Source organism: Ovis aries, chromosome 3 (genome assembly GCF_016772045.2).
Source record: "Ovis aries strain OAR_USU_Benz2616 breed Rambouillet chromosome 3, ARS-UI_Ramb_v3.0, whole genome shotgun sequence".
Taxonomy (NCBI): domain Eukaryota; kingdom Metazoa; phylum Chordata; class Mammalia; order Artiodactyla; family Bovidae; genus Ovis; species Ovis aries.
This window is the reverse complement of record NC_056056.1, coordinates 80,931,471-80,952,958: the sequence shown is the minus strand read 5'-3', so window position 1 is coordinate 80,952,958 and position 21,488 is coordinate 80,931,471. Positions and strand designations below refer to the sequence as shown.

At 47.6% G+C, this 21,488-nt stretch overlaps 1 protein-coding gene across 4 annotated transcripts in view; it reads right to left on the bottom strand.

The window, feature by feature from the left end:
- Positions 1-21,488, bottom strand: part of THADA (THADA armadillo repeat containing) — a 327,908-nt gene that overhangs the window by 28,463 nt on the left and 277,957 nt on the right. For all 4 annotated transcript variants that reach the window (XM_012172732.5, XM_042246242.2, XM_012172738.5 and 1 more), the window contains one exon: positions 19,742-19,873. In XM_012172732.5, the coding sequence (XP_012028122.3) occupies positions 19,742-19,873 (132 nt within the window). The remainder of the gene's footprint in view (positions 1-19,741; positions 19,874-21,488) is intronic.

Sequence of the window (21,488 nt, the reverse complement as noted above, 5' to 3'; positions counted from 1 at the left end):
TTGTAGGCTATGGATAAAAATTTAATTGTCTAAAATAATGCAAAGTTGGACTTTCCTGGTGGTCCAGTGGTTAAGACTGTATTTCCACTGCAGGGGACAGACATGAGTTTGATCCCTGGTCAGGGAATTAGGATCCCACATGCTGCGAGTTGAGGTAAAAAAATTTAAAAAATAAAATAGAATAAGGCAAATAGTGTTTCTGCCTCAGAGGAGTTTTTATTTTTATTTATTTATTTTTTTGCTGTCATTGGCATAACTTATTTACAAGACGGTGTATAAATATGCAAGTGGTATTTTACTGTTGTATTTTTATTTTAAATTTATAGTTTGCTTGCAACCTGGTCAGAATGTGGCCTACAAAGTTCCCTACTTTATGGAACTGAAATTTTCTTGATGACTCTAAATATAATCAACTTTTATAAATGTTATGTAGCGATTTGAAATCAATGCTTATTTTCTGTCCTCAGATTACTAAATTCAACATAACCCAGCTTTTAAATATGGCATTCAAATCCTTTGTAACCTTATTCACATTTAATCTGCTTGACTTTATAAATTCTGAGGAAGGAAGGTTAAACTATCTTACTTTGGTTGTAATTTTAACAATTTTTTTCCCTAATATTTCTTATAGCATGTCTTTTTTGAAGGGGATATATATTTTGATGCTATGTTACCTGATATACGAAAGTTTATATCTGTTTTATCTTCTTTGTATGCTACATATTTTATCGCTATCCAGTGAATCCCCTTCTGACAACTTTCCTGTTGTTCAGTTGCTATGTTCTGTTCAGCTCTTTGCAACCGCATGGACTATAGCCCACCAGGTTCTTCTGTCCATGGGATTTCCCAGCAAGAATACTGGAGTGAGCTGTCCTTTTCTTCTCCAGAGGATCTTCCTAACCCAGGAATCAAACACGTGGCTCACGCACTGGCAGGTGAATTCTTTTTTTTTAACCACTGAGCCATCTGGGGAAGCCTGACCATCTTCCTACTTTTTGTCAAAATTTTAGTTTGCCTACTATTTCTATTGCCACCTCTGCTTTTGTTTGGTTGCCATTTGCCTGGAATAGTTCTGTCCATCCCTTTATTTTCAACCATTCCATGGCATTTTTGGTGTATCTCTTGTGTCAAAGTGACACAGCTAGAGGTACTCCCTTCTTCCTCAGTAAGAGAACTCTAGGTAATGCATCGAGGCCAAAAGAAAACACTTCTCTGCACACAGAGCAGCTAAATGTGGCCACAGCATCAACATGTGGCCAACGAGAGGTCCACAGGAGTGATCTATGGGACTTTGGGAGGGCTCCTGAACAGGGAGAGGGTGCGAGCGCTGTACTGCTCTTCACCCTTTCCTTTCTCCTCACCTGGAATGCGGATGGGACGGCTGAGGCTTCCAGCAGCTGCCTGGGACCAAGAAGTGACCTTGAGGATGGAAGTCACTTGTCAGAAGAGGGAAGCAGGAAGACAGGAAGTCAGAGGGGTCCCTCATGACTGAGAGCTGCCAATCAGCCTGGACGACGCCCTGGGGACCCCTTTAACCCGAGAGAGAGGAACTTCCACTGTGTTCAAACCATGGTCGGTTTGGTTTTTCTGTTACATGGAGATGTCAGATTTCTAAACATTACATCAGATGCTGCCTTTTTGGTGGGGGGAGGGGAACTCAACCTAAGAGTAACTATCTTTTTTCTTTAATGATTTGAGTCTTAATTCTTATTTCAGTTATATTAGCAGTTATGTTAAAAACACTTAACAAACACATCTGGACATTTGTTTTTAAGAAAAACCCTTTCAGGTTTTACAGCTCTGAGTATGGTCTCTGGAGCCACATCAACACCCTCCATGAATCTATGAAAAAATGTGGAATCCTAGACCTACTGTTCAGTTCAGTTCAGTTCAGTTCAGTCACTCAGTCATGTCCAACTCTTTGTGACCCCATGAATTGCAGCATGCCAGGCCTCCCTGTCCATCATCATCTCCCGGAGTTTACTCAAACTCATGTCCATCGAGTCAGTGAAGCCATCCAGCCATCTCATCCTCTGTCATTCCCTTTTCTTCTTGCCCCCAATCCCTCCCAGCATCAGAGTCTTTTCCAATGAGTCAACTCTTCACATGAGGTGGCCAAAGTACTGGAGTTTCAGCTTTAGCACCATTCCTTCCAAAGAACGCCCAGGACTGATCTCCTTTAGAATGGACTGGTTGGATCTCCTTGCAGACCTACTGTATCAAAAGCCAATTTTTACAAGATCCTCAGAGGTCATCTGTGTACACAGTGAAGTGTGAAAACCACTGCTTTAGAGGGCACTGGCGCCTCCTCCCCTCTTCTGGATAACGTTCATCATCATCTCAATCTCCTACTTAGAACCTGGGAAGACTCTTGTAAGAGTCAATTCATCAGCAGGGCATTCCTGGCCTTTGAAGATCTTGCCCTCACCTCTCCAGTTCTGGTCCTTCCTCTCCCATCCTACTCACACTTTCACGCTGGACCACGTATAGTCCCCTAATGTGTCATGGCACTCCCTGGGGACATAAGAGTTCTCATCTGGAGCCCACCTAATAGCCACCGCCCTTCTTCCTTGCTAACAGAAATCCAACTCTGTTATGCGAGGTGATGCATGCAGCTCTAGGTGATGTATGTAGCCCCATCTCATTCTCCTTTGCACAATTCTTCCTCTCTTGGCCTTCCTGGGTAGCTGAGATGGCCATGTTCCCAGATTTAGTCAGGGAGACATGCAGAGATATCTACTAGGGGTAGGGGGTTGGGAACATTTTTTTCTTCCTGATAAAGAACCTTGTGATAAGCAAATTGTATGTTCTTGCTCCTTCCTTCCTACCTAGAATGTTGAGCAGCTATCTGGAGATCCAAACAGTATCCTGTAACCATGACAACCAGCATGAGGTCAAAAGTCAATCTGCTGAGGATCACAAAGCAGAAAGACAGGAAGAGCCAGATCCTGGTGTGGGAGTTAGTTTCTTTGCCCCATTCCTCTTTTCTCTCTTCTTCCTTTCCTCTTTTCTCTTCGCATCGGCTCCAAATTCACTCTCCCTTCACCTCTCCTTTAGCTGTTATGACATGGAAGTGAAGTATATTCTAGCTCATTAGCTATATTATACTGGATTGCCTATTTGTAATTTATAGTCACCGCTAAGTTGAGCTTTTCATTATATTACCTGTTTCTCCAAACCATAACTCTAAAGTGAGACCAGTAGGTTTTTTTGTTCTCTGAGAAGCCGAAATTATTTTTCCCCATGGGTTAGAGCCAGCTCACTCTCATTTAGGCAAACCTAAGCTTGCTCTCCCACCCCTGCCCTCCTCCATATCCAGGTGGTTGGCCTTGGTTCTAGCAGGCTGTCTCACGGGGTACCTTGGCTATTCGGACTGATTAAAAAAAAAAAATCCTGTGGTTTTCTGGGGAGTAGATGTAAACTGGAGTGAAAAGAAATTAAAGTTTGAAATTCAGTGAACTTTTTCCTGCCCCTGACATGTGAATAATGACTTGCTGATAGAAGCGGCTTTTTCAAAGATGAAAAACAATCTAAGATTTATGGACAAGTCGGTTCAAAAAGACCCAGCGTTGCTTGGAGCCAAGGTAGAAACAATGTCAGGAGATTCCTAGATGTTTTCTGGTTGGAGGAAGGACAGGGTAGGGAGGAGCTTGAGGGAAAAGATGGCAAGAGGATGGAGGGAGGGGTTGGAACTGGCAGAATAGAACACAAGATGGTTGGCACTTGGGAAAATTTCTTGTGCCCAGTCTTTGAGTTCTAGAGTGACATGAACTGACAACCATTTCTGGCTAATGGCAGTGATACGCAGACGAAGCTGCTTTTTGTTATTGTCTTTACCTAAATGTTCTGAGGCTCATACCTCCTGCATGGATGGTGAGGAAGATGGGAGCCAGAAAAATTGTCTGCATTAAGATAACTGAATTTTCTGTCTGAAACTGGAACTTCTGCTTTTAAGGGTTCTGCCCCATTGTTGTGCATTTTGTTGTTCAGTTGCTCAGTCGTGTCCGACTCTCTGTGATTCCATGGACAGCAGCATGCCAGGCTTTCCTGTCCTTCACTATTTCCCAGAGTTTGTGCAAACTCATGTCCATTGAATTGGTGATGCAATTCAACCATCTCATCCTATGCTTCCCTCTTCTACTTTGGCCCTCAATCTTTCCCAACATCCGGGTCTTTTCCAGTGAGTCAGATCTTTTCATCAGGTGGCCAAAGTATTGCAGCTTCAGCTTCAGCATCCATCCTTCCAATGAATACTCAGGGTTGATTTCCTTTAGGATAGACTGGTTTGATTTTCTTGCTGCCCAAGGGTAGAAAAATATACCTGCCAATTTCTCAGAGTCAAATGTAAAATTCTTGGTCAGAACTCTGCTCATGGGAGAACCAGTCTCTTACAGCAACTGCTGTCCCCTGCTCCTCCCTGAAAGGCCAGGGCCGGGGGAGGATCCCTGTGGGAGCAACTCTGTCACCACGCGTCTGGAGAGCCTCCTGGGTCTTGTGGGTACAGAGCCAATATTTCTGAGTGTATATTTTATAACCACAGCTTCGAAGTATAAAAATAGTGTGTGCAAAATAAAAACAGGGTTCACAATCAGAGCCTCAATCACCCTGCTGGTTACAGAGGTTAGAGGAATAATAAAATTAGAGTAACCCAACTGAAAACTTGAAGAGCATTCACGTGCCTTTGCAAGGAAAGTTCCTGGACCAGACTTCTGCATGGCCTTTCCTAAGTGCTTAAGGCAGTTCAGCTCCCACTTAAAGCCTGTTATCACCCCTATCTTCCCAGGGAGTTATTTATGAAGGAAGGTTCCCCAGCCAGCCTGCCAAGCCAGGCATCTTGAACTGGGATGGCCAAGGTAGGAAAAGCCGAATGAAGAGCCTGCAAAGGCTGTGAGGGTCACGCATGGAGCTGGCGCTCAATGCTGCTTCTTCAAACTCTCCCGAGCTGTAACTCGAAACCTGAAAACAACCTGAACCCTTTTCCAAACACAAACCAAATCTTTTACGTCATGTTCCATATATTTTCCTAACTCCATTCCCCAGCCCAGCCCCACTTCACAGCAGAAACCAATTTGCTGAACACGGTAGGTTCTGGGAGTTTTCCTCCTCGAAGCTTTCATTTGGAACAGATTAAGGAGGAGGAGAGGGTAAGAATCTGACTTATTTTTCTTTTGCTTTTGAAAAAAAAAGTAACACACTGGTGACTTCGAAGCAGAACCACTATGTTCTATGACTGGCTTTGAAAAAGGTCAGGAAAATTTCATTTTCTAGTGTAACGAGACAGGATGGCTTGGGGAGCCCCTGTCAATCCATCCTAATCTAAAGACCCAGCTTTGTTTGGATCACTGGGAACGCTTGGACTTGTCACGAGGCTGGGAAGGGGACTCTGACCCATGGGGAGCTGCCCACCTCAAATCTTGTGTCTTCATTTCTCTCTCAAAAAACCCCCCCAAAACTAAAACATGCTTCAGGACAGTATGTCAGCCTGACACGAGTGACTTGAGAAGGTTACCCATTTTTGCTCTGATGAAGGCTCCTGACCTTAAGAAGTTTACAGTGTGGGTGGGATCATAACCAAGAAACAATGGAAGACCTTAGCAGTGTGAGTCTGACAAAAGGAAAGAGAATACAAACTCCTGGAAGGTTCTGTGGGAAAGAAGGACCTGGAGCTGGGCCTTACGGAACCATTACCATTTATGTTGGTAGATAAGGGCATACAACACACTCCAGTATTCTTGCCTGGAGAATCCCATGGACAGAGGAGCCTAGAGGGCTATAGTCCATGGGTCGCAAAGAGACATGACTTGGCAATTAAACAACAAAATGAGGACATACCAGGCACAAGACCAATATGGGCAAAAGCACAGAGGGAATAGGCAAGATATATGTAAAGAGATGACCCTGGGACTCTCTCGCCTACTCCCCATTCTTGGGTCTCTTCTTAGTGTGGTCTCCCCATTTAAGAGATACTTTTCCAGTAAATTCTAGCTATGGATATTGCCATTGCAAGGCTTGTAATCTTGCCTCCTAATAAAGTTTGTTCGCAATTTGAGTGATGTGTGTTTCTAAGAAACGTAACAGAGATAAGCAATTAAACTTATCAAGGCAGTGAGAAATGGTAGATTAAAATTCTTATTGTGGATTATTGATTAACCTCCTTTTCTTACAAAATTGGCCATATGAGCTGCTAAAAAAAATAATTTGGATGCAAATACAGGGAAACCCTATTGATTTTAAGTAAATAACACCTGAGAGGGTAAACTCCCAGTAGCTTAAGGCCAGAGGCTCTATCTTAATTATGTCTGTGTCCCTGGCGATTAGCAAGTGGCCAGAACTTTCCAGGAACTCAGTAATTAGTATCTATATGAAAACAAGAAGATGGGAAATGGCGAGACGTGATGGTCCCATCTCCCCAGATTAATTTCCCCTCCGTACATAGGAACAGGCTTTCTGGCTGCACAGGCATCGTATTTCCAAGCCTCTTGTGCCGAGCCATGTGGCACACGACCAAGTCCTGGCTGATGGGGTGCCGTTGGAAGTGGTGTGCGCGACTCCCTTTCTCCCACTCACTGCATGGTGGACATGGCGGTGGGAGCCGGAACTGCTGTCTTGGACCATGAGAGGGACAGGTGAGACAGACTGGGAGGGCACCAAGAAAGGGAGCGTGGAGCCGTGATGATGGTGGAGCCTCAGCCGTCCACTAGCCTTTCCGTGAGAAGGGAGGGACACGCCACTCATTCATTTAGGCTGCTTTTCACTTGGGTCTGTTACAGGTGCCAAATCTAGACCCTGGTGAATACGTCAGTTGTCTCCCGCCTGAAACCCCAAGAAAACACTTTAGAAAGTCCATTTTAAGATGGGCCCCACACTAAGATCTTAAATTGTGCTCCTGTAACCGGGGCACTTCAGCTGAAGGTGGGGGGAGGGTAGAGAGGGAAACAGAGAGATGAACAGACAGAGGAGGTGAGCTGCCGGCAAGGCCGACCCTCGTCTCTGATTCTCACCTGATGCTTTCGCCTCACTCCTGTGCATAAGCCTCACGAGAAATCGTTTGGAAAAGCTGAATTACTGCAATACAGTGAGGAGTTCCTCACTTAGATGATGGTGGGAACACTTCGTCCTTCCTCAGTCCTGATACATCAGAAAACTGGCCAGACCATAATCTCCTAAAATCCTGCTCTCCTCAGAACTCCTCTCGATACACTTACCTCCTAACTGCTGCCATGTATGGTCTACAAAGAGCCACCCTGAGGGGCATACAGATTTATAACCCACCAACCCATACATGGATCACGGCATCTGGTCCTATCACTTCATGGGAAATAGATGAGGAAACAGTGGAAACAGTGGCAGACTTTATCTTTTTGGGCTCCAAAATCACTGCAGATGGTGACTGCAGCCATGAAATTAAAAGACGCTTACTCCTTGGAAGGAAAGTTATGACCAACCTAGATAGCATATTCAAAAGCAGAGACATTACTTTGCCAACAAAGGTCCATCTAGTCAAGGCTATGGTTTTTCCAGTGGTCGTGTATGGATGTGAGAGTTGGACTGTGAAGAAAGCTGAGCTCTGAAGAATTGATGTGTTTGAACTGTGGTGTTGGAGAAGACTCTTGAGAGTCCCTTAGACTGCAAGGAGATCCAACCAGTCCATTCTAAAGGAGATCAGCCCCGGGTGTTCTTTGGAAGGAATGTTGCTAAAGCTGAAACTCCAGTACTTTGGCCACCTCATGCAAAGAGTTGACTCATTGGAAAAGACTCTGATGCTGGGAGGGATTGGGGGCAGGAGGAGAAGGGGATGACAGGATGAGATGGCTGGATGGCACCACCAACTCGATGGACGTGAGTCTGAGTGAATTCCGGGAGATGGTGATGGACAGGGAGGACTGGCGTGCTGTGATTCATGGGGTCTCAAAGAGTTGGACATGACTGAGCGACTGAACTGAACTGACCCATACATGATCTAAAGGCGTGCACACACACACACACACACACACACACACACACACACACACCCCTTTCCTGTGCACACAGATAAAAACACTCCTGGAGATGCCCTGTCATTACCAGAGCCACCTCCCCTTTTGCTCTGTCTACACCAGCTTCTGCTACGGATTCTTAAAGTCAAAAAAGAGCAGCAGGGTCAAGCAAGACTAGGCTATCGCTCTGAGAGACTTGAGAACATGGCTTGAGGGTTTCGAAGGCAGGATGAGGGCCTTACAAGTCTCTGACAGGATGCTGGAGAATGAGGGGCTAGTGCGGAGGCCAGATGTGACTTTTCAGGCAGTAGCTATGTTGTAACAGTTTGCGTTAGACCATCCTTTGGTTGCTGGGACCAGAAGAAGATGTCCTCTGGCAAGTCTGTCAGTGAGAGTACTTGGTAGGGCTGGGAAGAACATGGGTCAGAGCTCACCACAGTGGAAGAGACTTCCTCTCTCTCAGAGTGGGAGTCAGGCCCGAAGCTGGGGTGGAGGCTGGGGATGCTGCTGGCCTCAGTCGTCCTAAGCAGCACAGGGGTAAATGGAGATGGGGCCATCTCTGGTCATCCCTGACAGAGAAGCGACCCCAACTCATGAAACTGGCTTAGGTTTCAAAAGGGAAGACCGCATACACGGGTGCACACAGGACCCTTACATCCTGACATGGCCTTTCGGGGGAACGTGGTGACTACTGAGGTCGGGAACGAAAGCGCAGAAGAGGAGAGTTGAGGCCATGAGCAGGAGAATGAGGATCACAGGGCACTGGGCTCGCCTTGACAAAGAGGGAAGATGAAATCCACACTAGAATCGTATGGCCTGAGCCCCAGACTGTGGGTTCATCATTACCCGTGGGGCTGTCACCTTGTGCCCCTGGAGCTTTCACAAGCAGCAACAGGAGAGGCAAAATGATGCAAAAATGACTGTCATTTCCTCTAGAGGAGCCGGCTGTTGTCCCTCTGAGGCTTAGTCACTGGGAGGCCATGGAAACAATCCCATCACCCTAGCAACTAGGTGGAGGCAGGGTACCTCGTGGCGGTGGTAACCTGCTCCGATTTAAGACCAGAGCACTAGTCTGCATCTGCTTCTGCACATCAGAGGGGCGGCTGCCAGTGACACACTCACTGAGATGCAGGTGAACGTCAGGAGCCCAGGCTTCCTGGGGCAGTGACTGATGGGAAGGGCATTTGGTACGTGCTAACTGGGGCTCTGCTGGGTCAGTCCACAGAACCTGTGGTGGGTGTGTGGGGCTCCTGCCTTGATCAAGCATGATAGTCTTGAAGGAATAAATGGGAAAATACAGAACTAATTCCTGCTCAGCTACTTTGCTTAAACAGCCATTTCCCCTTGCCCTCTGCCCAGGCAATGCCAGGGGTCTGCTTGGGAGTTAGCAACGCAATTCCTAACTTGTTGTGTTTCCTTCCTGGAACCTACTGAGAATATAGATGGACATCCAGATGGCCCTGGGAGAAGGCCCAGGAGGGAGCAAGGCCATAGAATCTCAGGGCTGATGGCAGGGTGTGGTTTTATTGCTGGGAGATGCCTGGTTTCATAGAACACTCTGTTCTTCCCACCCCTGTGATGCTGGAGTTCCTCCAAGCTCTCTCTTCCAAGGAACCTTCCATTTCCTCTGCCTTATGCGACAGCATCAATCTTACCCTTGATGGGTTCTCTCCAACCCAGAAGTCTGGATTACTCTCAGTGGGCACCTGGCCTTTCTGTCACTTCGTTTCTATAAATTAATCGTGGCTTGGGGAACAGTGGAGAGAAGTGCTTTTCTGTGTCTCGGGGGTCTGTGTTTTAGGCCTCATTTCCTTACTAATTATGTGACACTGGGGAAATCATTTATTTACCTGGGCTTCCATTTCCCCAGCTGTAAAGTAGAGGCTCTAAAACCCCCAGATAGTGTGATTCCTTTTCTCTAGGAAGGACAGGAAAATGGAGACACACTCAGCATTCACAAAGGACCTCCTACCACATCTGGCTGCAACTGCCCCAGCCACCACAACTTCTATTCCCTTTTCTAGGACAAATTCTGTGTGTCTGAAGTCTTGGGTCTCCAATCCATTTTCCTGGGTTATGATTCCAGTGTCTTCTTTTTTAAATACAGCAGTGAGTTTAGAAGACTCCCAATGTCCGCTTTTTATTAACTCCTAGGTTCCAAACCTAGAGGCTCGGCTTAGACTCCTTTTCCTGTCTTAGAAGAAGTGTTGAGTGCAAAGCCCAAGTGAAAAGCCTTTGTCACCACAGGAACCTGAACTCCAACTTGAAACTTAGCCAATTCCAACTTGAAACTTATCTCCCACAAGAGCCGGGGTCCATTACTTCAATTCTCTGAATTTCAGAGAAATTCAGAGAAATTCGGAAGATAGTAAAATGGAGAAGAGAGTGAACTATTTCACAGAGTGGCTGTGAAGATCACAAAAGGTAAAATGAAGCAGAAGCCTCCAGAGGGAAATGTTCTCCTCCCCTGCTGGCCCACCCTGTCCTGGCCTACACAGCCAGACCAGGGCCCCAGGAAGAAGGGGCCCTCATTCTCAGAGCTGCAGCCACCAATGTTTGCGTTCCAGATGGATTCATTTGGCACGGGGCCCAGTCCACTGACCAGAGCCTGATGATCAACTGAAAGGTGTTCCCTGGCTGGGCATTTCCCAGGGCCAGCCCCATGCTTGACCCAGGGGCCCCCACAGATGAAACCCTTGCTCAAGTAAAGGACAGGATGGAATGGGAGGGAGAGGGGGAATTAATCCAGGGCCTGCCACCGCAGAAGAGGCGGGTCTAACTATGGCTGAGTTAACCCACCCGAACAAGGACCCACCATCTCAGGGCAGCTTCACAGCTGAGCACCCACACAGCTCTACTTCTTTTACCTTAAGTCGTTTCTAAAAACACTCATCTCTCTTGGGTTTAACTACTGTGCTTGTACATCCCTCCACTCCATTGACCATCAAGAGTGATTTTTGTTGAGCCTCTGTTATGTGCCAGGTTCTGGGAATACAGTAACAAGCAAAGCAGGCAAAAATCCTAAATCCCTGCAATTTCTATTCTGGTGCATGCATGCTAAGTCACTTCAGTCATGTCCCACTCTTTGAGATCTTATGGACTGTAGCCCACCAGGCTCTTCTGTCCATGGGATTCTCCAGGCAAAAATATTGGAGTGGGTTGCCTGTCCTCCTTCAGGGGATTTTCCCGATCCAGGGATCGAACTCCCATCTCTTACGTCTCCTGAGTTGGCAGGTGGGTTCTTTACCACTACTGCCACCTGGGAAGCCCTTTATTCTGGTGGAGAGAGACAACTAACAAGGTAAGTAAACAGTAAAATAATAAGACGGTCCAAGAACCATGCAGAGAATAAAATCAGCAGGGTGAAGTATCAGCAAACGATTGAGTGGTAACTGTAATCTGGGTGGTGTGGTCAAGGCATTTCTGCAGGCATGACACTGAAGCTGAGATGGACAAGACAAGGAGTCAACTGTGTGGGGCCAGCGGAGATCATCCAAGCAGTGGGCTCAGCTAGTGCAAAGGCCCTGAGGCTTGGTGAGTCACAGGGCCCCCAGAGGAGGCCAGGGAGCGGGAGCAGAGAAAGAGGGAGAGGGCCTAGCAGGGGATGAGGCTGGAGAGAGGGGCAGAGGTGAGGCTGGGGAGAGGGGCAGGGGTGAGGCTGGGGACGGCTTTGTCTGTTACTTCAGGAGTGGGGTTTTATCCCGAGAAGGAAAGGAAGGTCTGAGGAGGGGGGCAACATCCTCTGATCTGTTCCCTAAGAAGGGCCCTTCAACAACATCAGGACTGTGGACTGCCGGCAGACGAGAACAGAGGCAGGAAGGCCAGGCTGGAGGTTTTCGCCAATGTCCAGGTGAGAGATCCTGGTAGCTTGAACTGGCACATGAAACAAACCTTGTGGACGGGCACTTTGCAAATATTTGCTGGATGAATATGCGTGATGTCACCACTTCTGGCCTCATACTTATATAGTAAAAGAAAAACCTGTGGTTTATCTATGTAGGAGTAAGAGGAGGAGTGAGAAAACAACTCAGAACTTAAAAATACGCACAAGGAATGAGCAAGGCAAGGAAGTTTAGCCTGTCCCCAGGGACATTTAGGTCCCCAGGGACATAACTGCTTAGAGGTGGTGGTCACTGTTCTCAAGAAACAGGGATTTGGTGCCTGCATGTGAGATGACACTCACGGGGGCCTAAAGGTTGTCTAAAATGGAGGCTGGGGCCAGTCTCGGGGGCCTCCGAACAGAAGAGACACTTTGGAGACAGTGTATCTGAGTAGAAGAGGAAAGAAGCTGTTGGAAGGCCAAGGCCGGAGGGAGGCCAGGCCCAGAGGACCGGACCCCGTGAACCTGCAGGAACCGGGAAAAGAGCAGGGCCTTCCGCAGGGCACACGGCCGGCGGGTGGCTCCGGAAGTTCCAGGATGGAGCTGTCTGTGGCTCAGCACGAAGCCCGTGGGCCTCAGGCTTTGCTGACGGAGTGGCCACCGCAGGGCTGTTGTGTAATGAATGTCACAGTGACCAGGTCTCCCTCCCGGCTTGCTCCTGGCTGGGGCGTGTGAGCCATGTTCACACTCTCATGCGGTCCCTAGGGCTCTGTGGGGTGATGACAGCGTGTGCGTGTCTGTGTGTGAGGGCGGGGGTGTGTGGTAGGGGGAGGAACACGTCTCAGGGGAAACTGACCAGACGTCAGCTCTCTTCTTCCTCACCTTGCCCTGGCTGTGTAACTGTTTCCAATTAGCCCAACAAATAAGACTATGGCCACCTGCCTCCTGCCTAGTTCTCTCACCTCTGAGTCTCAAGTTTTCTACATCCTACTCCTGTCTACACTCTTTCACCTCCCTGCTAAGCTCCATCAGTGTTCTCGGATCTCTGTGGCCCTCGTGCAGAGCACGGAGGCCCCGGCAGGGTTTCCTGGTTACCCCAGGGCCACGGCCCACAGTCCCCAGGCTGGCTCCCTGGCCCTGCAGTCTGAGACTCAGACCCGAGAGGTGTGAGTGAGGAAGGACCAAACAGTCCTGTGGGGCTGCCAATTCTTACCCCACAAGCCCCAGACAGTGAGTCATGCACAAAGACGGCCTCTCCAGATTGTCCGAAGCAATGACCACGCATCGTGCCTTGGGCCAGTCCTAGCAGGGAGGGTCAGTCTGCCCGTTTTGGAGCTCTGTTGTTTCCAAGGGCACTCTAATATTCTCAGGGAACTCACGACTGATGACACCACTACCTACTGGTAGGCGGCCTATTGTGGTGGAAGATCAGCCATCAACACCAACCGAGCACCTACTGTGTACCTAATAGAAGACAGTCTCTAAACTCATGGGCTAGTTGGGAAGATAGAAGTAAAGTGTATGAAAGAGCAAATGATAGAAGAGTAGGACATCAAGAGCTGTTTATAACCAAACTGCTGCAGGAGTTCAGAAAAAGGGGAGATCTTGGAAGGTAGGGGGCATTGCAGAGAAGGTGGGATTTAGGGTGTCACCCCTAAACATTTCTATTTGGCAGAATGAGCAGGCATTCTATGATTGTTTTGTGGGTGGGGACATGGTGGAAGGAAGGGATGAAAACTCCTTGGAGCCAGTATTCCAAGGAAAAGAGCCACCCATCGCTCATGTCCATGAGGAAACGTGTGCTCGCTTCTCTCTCCCTTTCTGTATCTGTCTCTCTTTCCCAAAAGTCCTTTATTCTTTTATAACATTCTCTTCATAAGAAAGCTTCTGCCTTTTATGTCAATTATATCTAAAAAAACAAAAATAAAAAAAAAGTTCCTACCACAAGGTCATCATTCTTGAACCTCAACACTGACAGTGGTTTGAGGTCTGGACCTCCTCGTTAACTGGCTTCTTTCTTTTCCTGCATCAACCAAAGCGACTGTTGGGTATCAGACACTTTTTTGAATCTCATAAACAGAAACAAGGAAAGGAAGGAGGGTTTCTTGGCATTCCCTGGCTGAAGCTGGAAGAGGAGGGATAGAAGGAGATCCGAAGTGAGAGAAGGTGAGGAGCCTGAGGAGGGTGCTTCAGGAGGCCAGCCCCCTGCATGATCGAGTACCACAGCCCACCCCCAGCCCCTGCATCTCCCCGGCTCACAGTGAGCACCCCCTCTACAAGGTGAGCATGCAGGGTTCCAGCTCAGGCCTCTAGATTCAGCCATCTCTGCAGCACCCCTCAGGCCAGACCCTCCGTCCTCTTATCCTAGAGTTTTCAAGTCTGATGCTACTGTATCAAGTGAGATCCAGCAGACACCGTGTATCAGAGACAAAGGGTTCTAAAAAAAAAAAAGGCTATGCAAATGCAAACTATCATACACAGGATGGATAAACATCAAGGTCCTACCAGACAGCAGAGTATCCTGTAATAAACGACAAGAGAAAAGACGATGACAAGAATATATGTACGTATAACTGAATCACTTTGCTATACAGCAGAAATTCACACATTATAAATTAACTACACTGCAGTAGAATTTTTTTTTTAAAGGCTATGGAATAACCTCAACTTGCTGAATTTTGGCCATCTTCTACACCTCTGGGTGTGTTGTTTTTTGAAGGGGCCTTTCACCCTCTCCTCCTAAACAGGCAGTTAAAGTTTGTACCTTCACAAGCCTCCCCTGCTGTTTCCACCTGGAACTCTGCCTCACGCAGAGTCACACAAATCTAGTGATTCCAATTTAAACAGTGTCCAGGCTGGGGTTTTTTGCCTCATATGGAAGCGCTTGTTCAAATGAGCTCTGATGTGAAATCCTGGGGTATGAATCTTTAAGACAGAAGTGAGTGAGCTGCTCGGGTGGACGCAGAGAGCCCGGGAAGCAGGAGCAGCCCAGCGATGGCCTTCAGTGTCTCCTGCATCTGCCGTGAGAGCATGTTCCAGAGCATTTCAGGGCTTGATGTCAAGTCAGAGCAGGGGCAGGAGTGAGGTGCAGCCCCACCTGGAGTCCTGCCTGAACACTGTCTATTCCCTCCTGAGAATTTCAATCCCCTCCTCTTGAGCCCCAGGGCTTCCCAGGTGGTGCTAGTGGTAAAGAACCTACCTGCTAGCGCAGGAGACGTAAGAGACGCAGGTTTGATTCCCGGGAGGAGGGCATGGCAACCCACTCCAGTGTCCTTGCCTAGAGAATCCCAAGGACAGAGGAGCCTGTTGGGCTACAGTCCACGGTGTCGCAGAGTGGGACATGACTGAAGTGACTTGGCGCGCACGCACACAAGAAACACCACATGTGCCATTTCTTCTGGTCCTCTCAGCGTGCTGTGACTGGTGTAGAGGGGAGGGGAGGTGACTGGGGAGGGGTAGGTCCCGCTGATGGGGCTTCCTCACGTCCAAAGCTGAGGGAGCCTCACGGGTGCTCAGAGTGTTATTAATAGCCAAGGAGTTTCACCTTCCAGGTGACCGTGTCGGGGGGAGCATGTGCTGGAGCACAGTGGAACTCAGCAGGCAGAGGTGAACAACAAACCCACCCTCCTGAGGGCTATCTAAACACCAAGTTATTTCCTCCAGGCCTTCCAGAATCATTAACTAATTCACACCACAAACTTCTACCTCAAGCCAGCTGTGTGCATAGTGACTGGTTTCATGCAGGCCTCTTCCAAGGTTTCTAGCCAGAGCCACCAGTTCCAGCAGCTGCTCTGGGACAGAGTGCTGGGCCTCCCAGGGGCACTGCGCTGTGTACTGAGAGGGAAGGACAGAGCCAACTGTGCGCGCTGTTCCTCCAGCAGATACAGATCCCCCTCCGCCCTCTCATTTTCCATTGCCAATGCTCCAAGGCCTAAGGAATACTCTGTCCCAGATCACGGTGACTGTGGCCTCTACATGCCTTTCCTGATTCCTGGCAGGTTCACTTCCTGGAACACTACAGTCCCGCTGCTCTGTCAGTGCCAGAGGCGTGTTCAGGTACCTCTCTTGGACACCTCCCGGGTTTGAAGCCTTGAAGTCATCTCTGCTCTCCCTTCTCTCCCACTGCCCACGAGCACAGCCCCAAATCCTCTTGAGTCTACCCCACACTCTCTCCATCCCATCACTGCTGAAGGCAGCTCATGAGGACATTAGCCCACCAGGCTCCTCTGTCCATGGGATTCTCCAGGCAAGAATACTGGAGTGGGTTGCTATTCCCTTCTCCAGGTGATCTTTCCAACCTAGGGATTGAACCTGGGCATCACAGGCAGATTCTTTACCGTCTGAACCACTAGGGAAGCCTGAGGATGCTTGATACCAGCTCCCAGCTGATCTGTCTCACCCCCCACTGAGGCGTCTTCAGCCCTGATCCATCTTACACGAGGCTTCCAGGAAGAGCTCCTCAGGTCCACATTCCTGGCAGCATTACTCCTCTGTCTGAACCCTCGCCAGTCTTCCTTCACCTATAGAGGAGGTCCTTGGCTTGGCATTCAAAGCCATCCAAGTGTGGTGGCCGCCCCTGCTTCTCTATCTTTGATTCCTGCTCCGCTCCCCTGGCCTCAGCCTGTGTTCTGGCCACACACATCCACCAGCGGCTCCCTAGAAAGCTCTCAAGTTGCCCTCAACTTCAAGTCTGGCTCCAGCTTCTTTTTCCACGTTGAAATGCTCTCATTTGTGTGCAGCTTATCCCTTGCTTTGGGCAGCTCCACTCTGAGGAACACCCCCAGGTCCCACAACCAAAATGCACCTCAACTTCTCCACATCCCCAACAGGTTGTCAGTATGAGCACAGAGCTCCTTCTGTCCCTATCCAGCCGTCATTTACAGGATGAGATCTCAGCGGCAAGGACTCCTCATGGTTTCTTTCTTTCTTAGGAGGAGAAGAATTAACACTTAGCCTTCTCAAAGAAGCCATTAAATATTAGCCTCATTTAATATGATTATTTTACTGTGGCACTTTTTAAACCACTGATTTGAGGACAAAATCATGTATTTTCAAATTCCCTGGTGGCTCGGATGGTAAAGAATCTGCCTGCAACGCAGGAGACCTGGGTTTGATCCCTGGGTTGAGAAGATCCCCTGGAGGAGGGCAAGGCAACCCACTCCAGTGTTCTTGCCTAGAGAATCCCTATGGACAGAGAAGCTTGGCTGGCCATGGTGTCGCAAATTTGTCAGACAAAACTGAGTGACTAAGCACAACACACACAGCACATTTTCAAGGTCAGTAAGACCCCCTGGAGAAGGAAATGGCAACCCACTCCAGGATTCTTGCCTAGGAAATGCCATGGACAGAGGAGCCTGGTGGGCTACAGTCCCTGGGATCACGAAAGTTGGACACAACTTAGCGATTAAACCACCACCACCCTTTTCAATGTACTTAAGACTCTTGGAACACCGAAGAGCAAGCCAGTAGCAGAGTATACTAGAAAACCACTGTATGCTCAAGGAATGTGGAAACTTAACCATCAGCTGCTTGGTATCCTTGAAAGATGTCAAAACAAGACAATACTGTTCTAGTGAATCAGCTGGCTAAACACTGACTAGAGTGAAAAATCAGGGTGTGGTGCCCAGTTCTCAGTTACTTTCCATCTAAAGCAGAAAGATGTGAAGTTTTTGCTTAAGAAAACCACGCTGCATTATGGAGGTTCTAAGCATTGCTATCAGCCAGAACAGAGAACACACGGGGACACGGTGAACGATATCCTCACACAGTGATGTCATGCTGCTGAGATCTCTGAATGTGAGGAATCTGGCTTGGCTTTGAGTTTTTGGATGCAAAATTCACTCAAAATGAGTTTTTTAAAAAATGAGTGTTTAAAAAAGGTAGAGGTGGGGCAGGATGTTTTCACATAATTTACGTCAAAGAAGTTACCCTGGGGGGTGGAATACCCAATAACCAGGCAGGTGATCTATCGATAGATATACTGTATTAGTCTTTTCTAGTTGTGGAATTGGATTTTTTTTAAAAATTTTGTTTTGAAATAATTTTAAACATATAGAAAAGATGCAAGTATAGCAACTACTTGTGTTTACTACTTACACACACAATTTTATTTTTTCTGAGCCATTTGAGGGTAAGTGGCAGTCACTGTGCCCTTCTCCACCTTAATATTTCAGATGTGCATTTCCTAAGAACAAAAATACTCTTACAAAACTATAGTACGGTTATCAGATTCAGGAAATTTAATACTGATTTTAATCTGTAGACAATATTTCAATGTTGTCAGCTATTCTAATCATTTTCTGTATGGCTTTTCACCCCTCTAGTACAAGATCTGGTCCAGGGTAACATACTACATTTAATCTTTCTAGATTCTTGTCTTTTTCGCACCTCAAATCTTCTTTTATAGATCAAGATGGGGAATACAAAGACAAGTAACCTTTTATATTACTTACCCCTCGAGGCTTTCACATATGGAACTGTACATGCAAAAGACACTGAATAGACAATTACTGATTTCTATTTCTTGAGAAAAACCAGGAGGGAGAACATGGTAATGAACTTGGAAAAATTCGGAAAGAAATCAAACTAGTAGAGCAAATACTCTAAAGATTTGCCCTAGGAGAGAAGAAGTCCACTTATGAATTCCAGCATGAAATGATCTTTGCTATCTTTGGTGAGAGGGTCCTATAGTATTCTAGTGAGTATTACATTCTACCAAATGCTTACTGAGCACTTGATGGGTGCTCCATGTATCCTTCTAAGGAACATGTATAATTGGAAAAAGGAGTAAATCATTCATGGCAGAATTTGGGGTATGAGGAACTCTGAAAGCTTGGGACAGGGATGGGAGAAGGCTGCTGGCACAACGCTCGCAGTGCTAAACCGAAGGTTTTCCCACTGAGAGGCTAAATCAGGATGTCCTGATCCTGGCTAAACTTGAGTAGTATCATGGGAGATTACTAACACACTAGCTTCCTCTACATTTGCAGAGAAAAGTGACCAGACCATTATAAGGGAGGACTCAGGTATGGGGAAGTTCACACATTCCAGAAGAAGCTCCCAGGGGAATGAGGGACCCCGAATCAGGTACCAACATATACGGCTGCTTCCCCTCCCATTCTGCTACCCATTAATGTAAACTTCCTTGCTCCGCTTGTGACTACTCGTCTCAAAATGGTGTTCTTCTCCCCTTTGGGATGGCTGGCCCAGAGCTCTTCCCTGAAGTCTAGCCCCAAACGCAGGGAACCCAAGTCTACCAGAGCAGTCGCCTTCCCGTATGGCCATTTGCTCAGAGGTGTGACCTTGCTTCTATTCCACTTAGCCCTGTCCCTTCTACCCAGCAGTCCATTTTCTGTCTTTAGCCTAGAGTTCCCTTTCGCTTTCACAGCACTTGCCCTCACATACAGGTAACCAGGGCCCAGAGCTCTAAAAAAGCTCATATTATGAGCTGAGTGGTTATGAACTCAGAACTACTCATCCAGGCTGCTCCTCTTTCCACTCCCCTCCGGCCTCCTGTCACCACCAGATGAAGAGCCAAGGCACAAGGAGGATCAACTTGAAATGCACAGAGGAACCAGATGATGGATCTGTAATTCCTGGATTATGTGACCACAGAAAAAGTCCAGACTTGGTCTTATTTAAAAAGGATGACCATGTAACCAAGAGAAGGTAAAGCAGTTTTTCTCTATGATGTCCTAGAGGAGGTGTCAGCAAATTGTGGCTAGCACATCAAATCTGGGCAGCCACCTGCTTTTGTAAACAAAGCCTTATTGGAACAGTCATGTTCACTGGTTTACCTATTGCTTAGGCCGCTTTCCCACTAAAATGGCAGAGTTCAGACAGAGACTGAATGGCCTAAAAGATTCAGTCTCTGGCCCTTCACAGAAAATGCTTCAACTCCTGTCCAAGAGCTCTGAGGCATCGAAGAGAGGTAAGAATGAGGTACCTGTTGACCGGCGAGTGTTCTCCTGTGACATGGCAGTCATCACAGTTTCCGTGGCTGCATCTCGGATGACTTGCTCTTCACTCTGCAGGAGGGTGAGGACACATTTCCAGAGAGCAAGCGTATCCTGCAGTCCTAAGAAGGCCAAAAAGAATTCGGATCACCTAGGACGCAATCTACAGGCTGGTACAAATCACTGCTTCAAATCCGGTACTGAATGAGTTTTTCCTTTTTTTGTGGGTATTGCAAGGAAGGGAGACCTGAAAGTCAGATAAAACAGGAATAGTGAGGACCCTAAGGGGGCAGGTTTGGAAATGTCCTTTGGAATAGGAAAGGCTTTTGGAGGCAACTGGCCCCAGGCAAGGCCCCCCGAGAAGGTATGGCCTGGCTGACTCAGGCCTAGCTGTCCACAATGACTCATATTTCTAAGGAATGAAACTTTATGCCTCAAGAGTGCTTTGGGGAAACTAGCCAAGTGTTGATCTGAGTGACTGAGCTTATAAATTCTGAAAGCAAAGTTTCAATCAAGATTATGCTTTGGTGGGGGTGGGGGGGCAAGAACCAAAAAAAAAGCAAAGAGCCACCATATAAGCTGGGCCATGTCCTGACCGCTGCCACCCCCTGGGTAGGGACCCTGTCAAGTCCACATGCCTGGTGCTGCTGGGGACCACAGAGAAGGATCAGAGAGCGTCTGCCCCTGAGCAACCGAAATGACATCAGGTGGAGAACACACGGTAAGAAGGCAGGGCTGGGAACGCGTGGCTGTGACTCACCACAGAGGCAAGGTCCCGGGGGCTGGTGTAAAGGAGGTGGGCTGCATGAGGGAGGGAAGCGGGGCGGGGCCTCAGAGGGAGGACGCATGCTGCCCAGGTGGGGTGGGTCACCACAGAAGACCACCACTCACCATCCCTTGCCTGTTTAGTGGGGAACCAACTCTGCCTTGACAACTCTCCTTATCCTACCCTCTCCCACATCCGTCCACAACTGCCACCAACGCTTCAGTCATTCTGAGAATAGCAATGGCTCCCTCTGGGGTTTGTGCTCTCTGGTCTGTTACAAATCTGGCTTTACATTTTACTCAGTCTTTCCTTTTTTTTTTTTGGAGTTGAATATTACTTCATTCATTTTTTAAATTTTTATTTATTATTTCTATGTTTTAACTGGAGGATAATTGCTTTATAATAATACTGTGTTTCTGCTGTACAACAACATGAATCAGCTTAAGGACACATATATCCCCTCCCTCCTGAGCCTCCCCTCCATCCCACTACTCTAGGTTGTCACAGAGCACCGAGCTGAACTCGCTGTATTATATAGCAGCTTCCCCCTAGCTATCTGTTTTACACATGGTAGTATATATATATGGGGCTTCCCAGATGGTGATAGTGGTAAAGAACCTGCCTGCCAATGCAAGAGACTTAAGAGATGCTGGTTCAGTCCCTGGGTTGTGACAATCCCCTGGAGGAGGGGACGGCTACCCACTCCAGTGGTCTTGCCTGGAGAATCCCATGGACAGAGGAACCTGGTAGGCTACAGTCCATAGGGTCGCAAAGAGTTGGGAACAACTGAAGCGACTTAGCACGCACACACACAGCGTATTATATGTCAATGCTATTCTCTCAAGAATCTATCCATTCTATTTGTTCTCGGGGTTTCAAATTTTCCCTTCTTAATATTTTCTTATACACTGAAAGTCCTCAATCTTTCCTTTTTAGTCCATTTCAATTTTTCTTTCTCCTTAAACAACTTT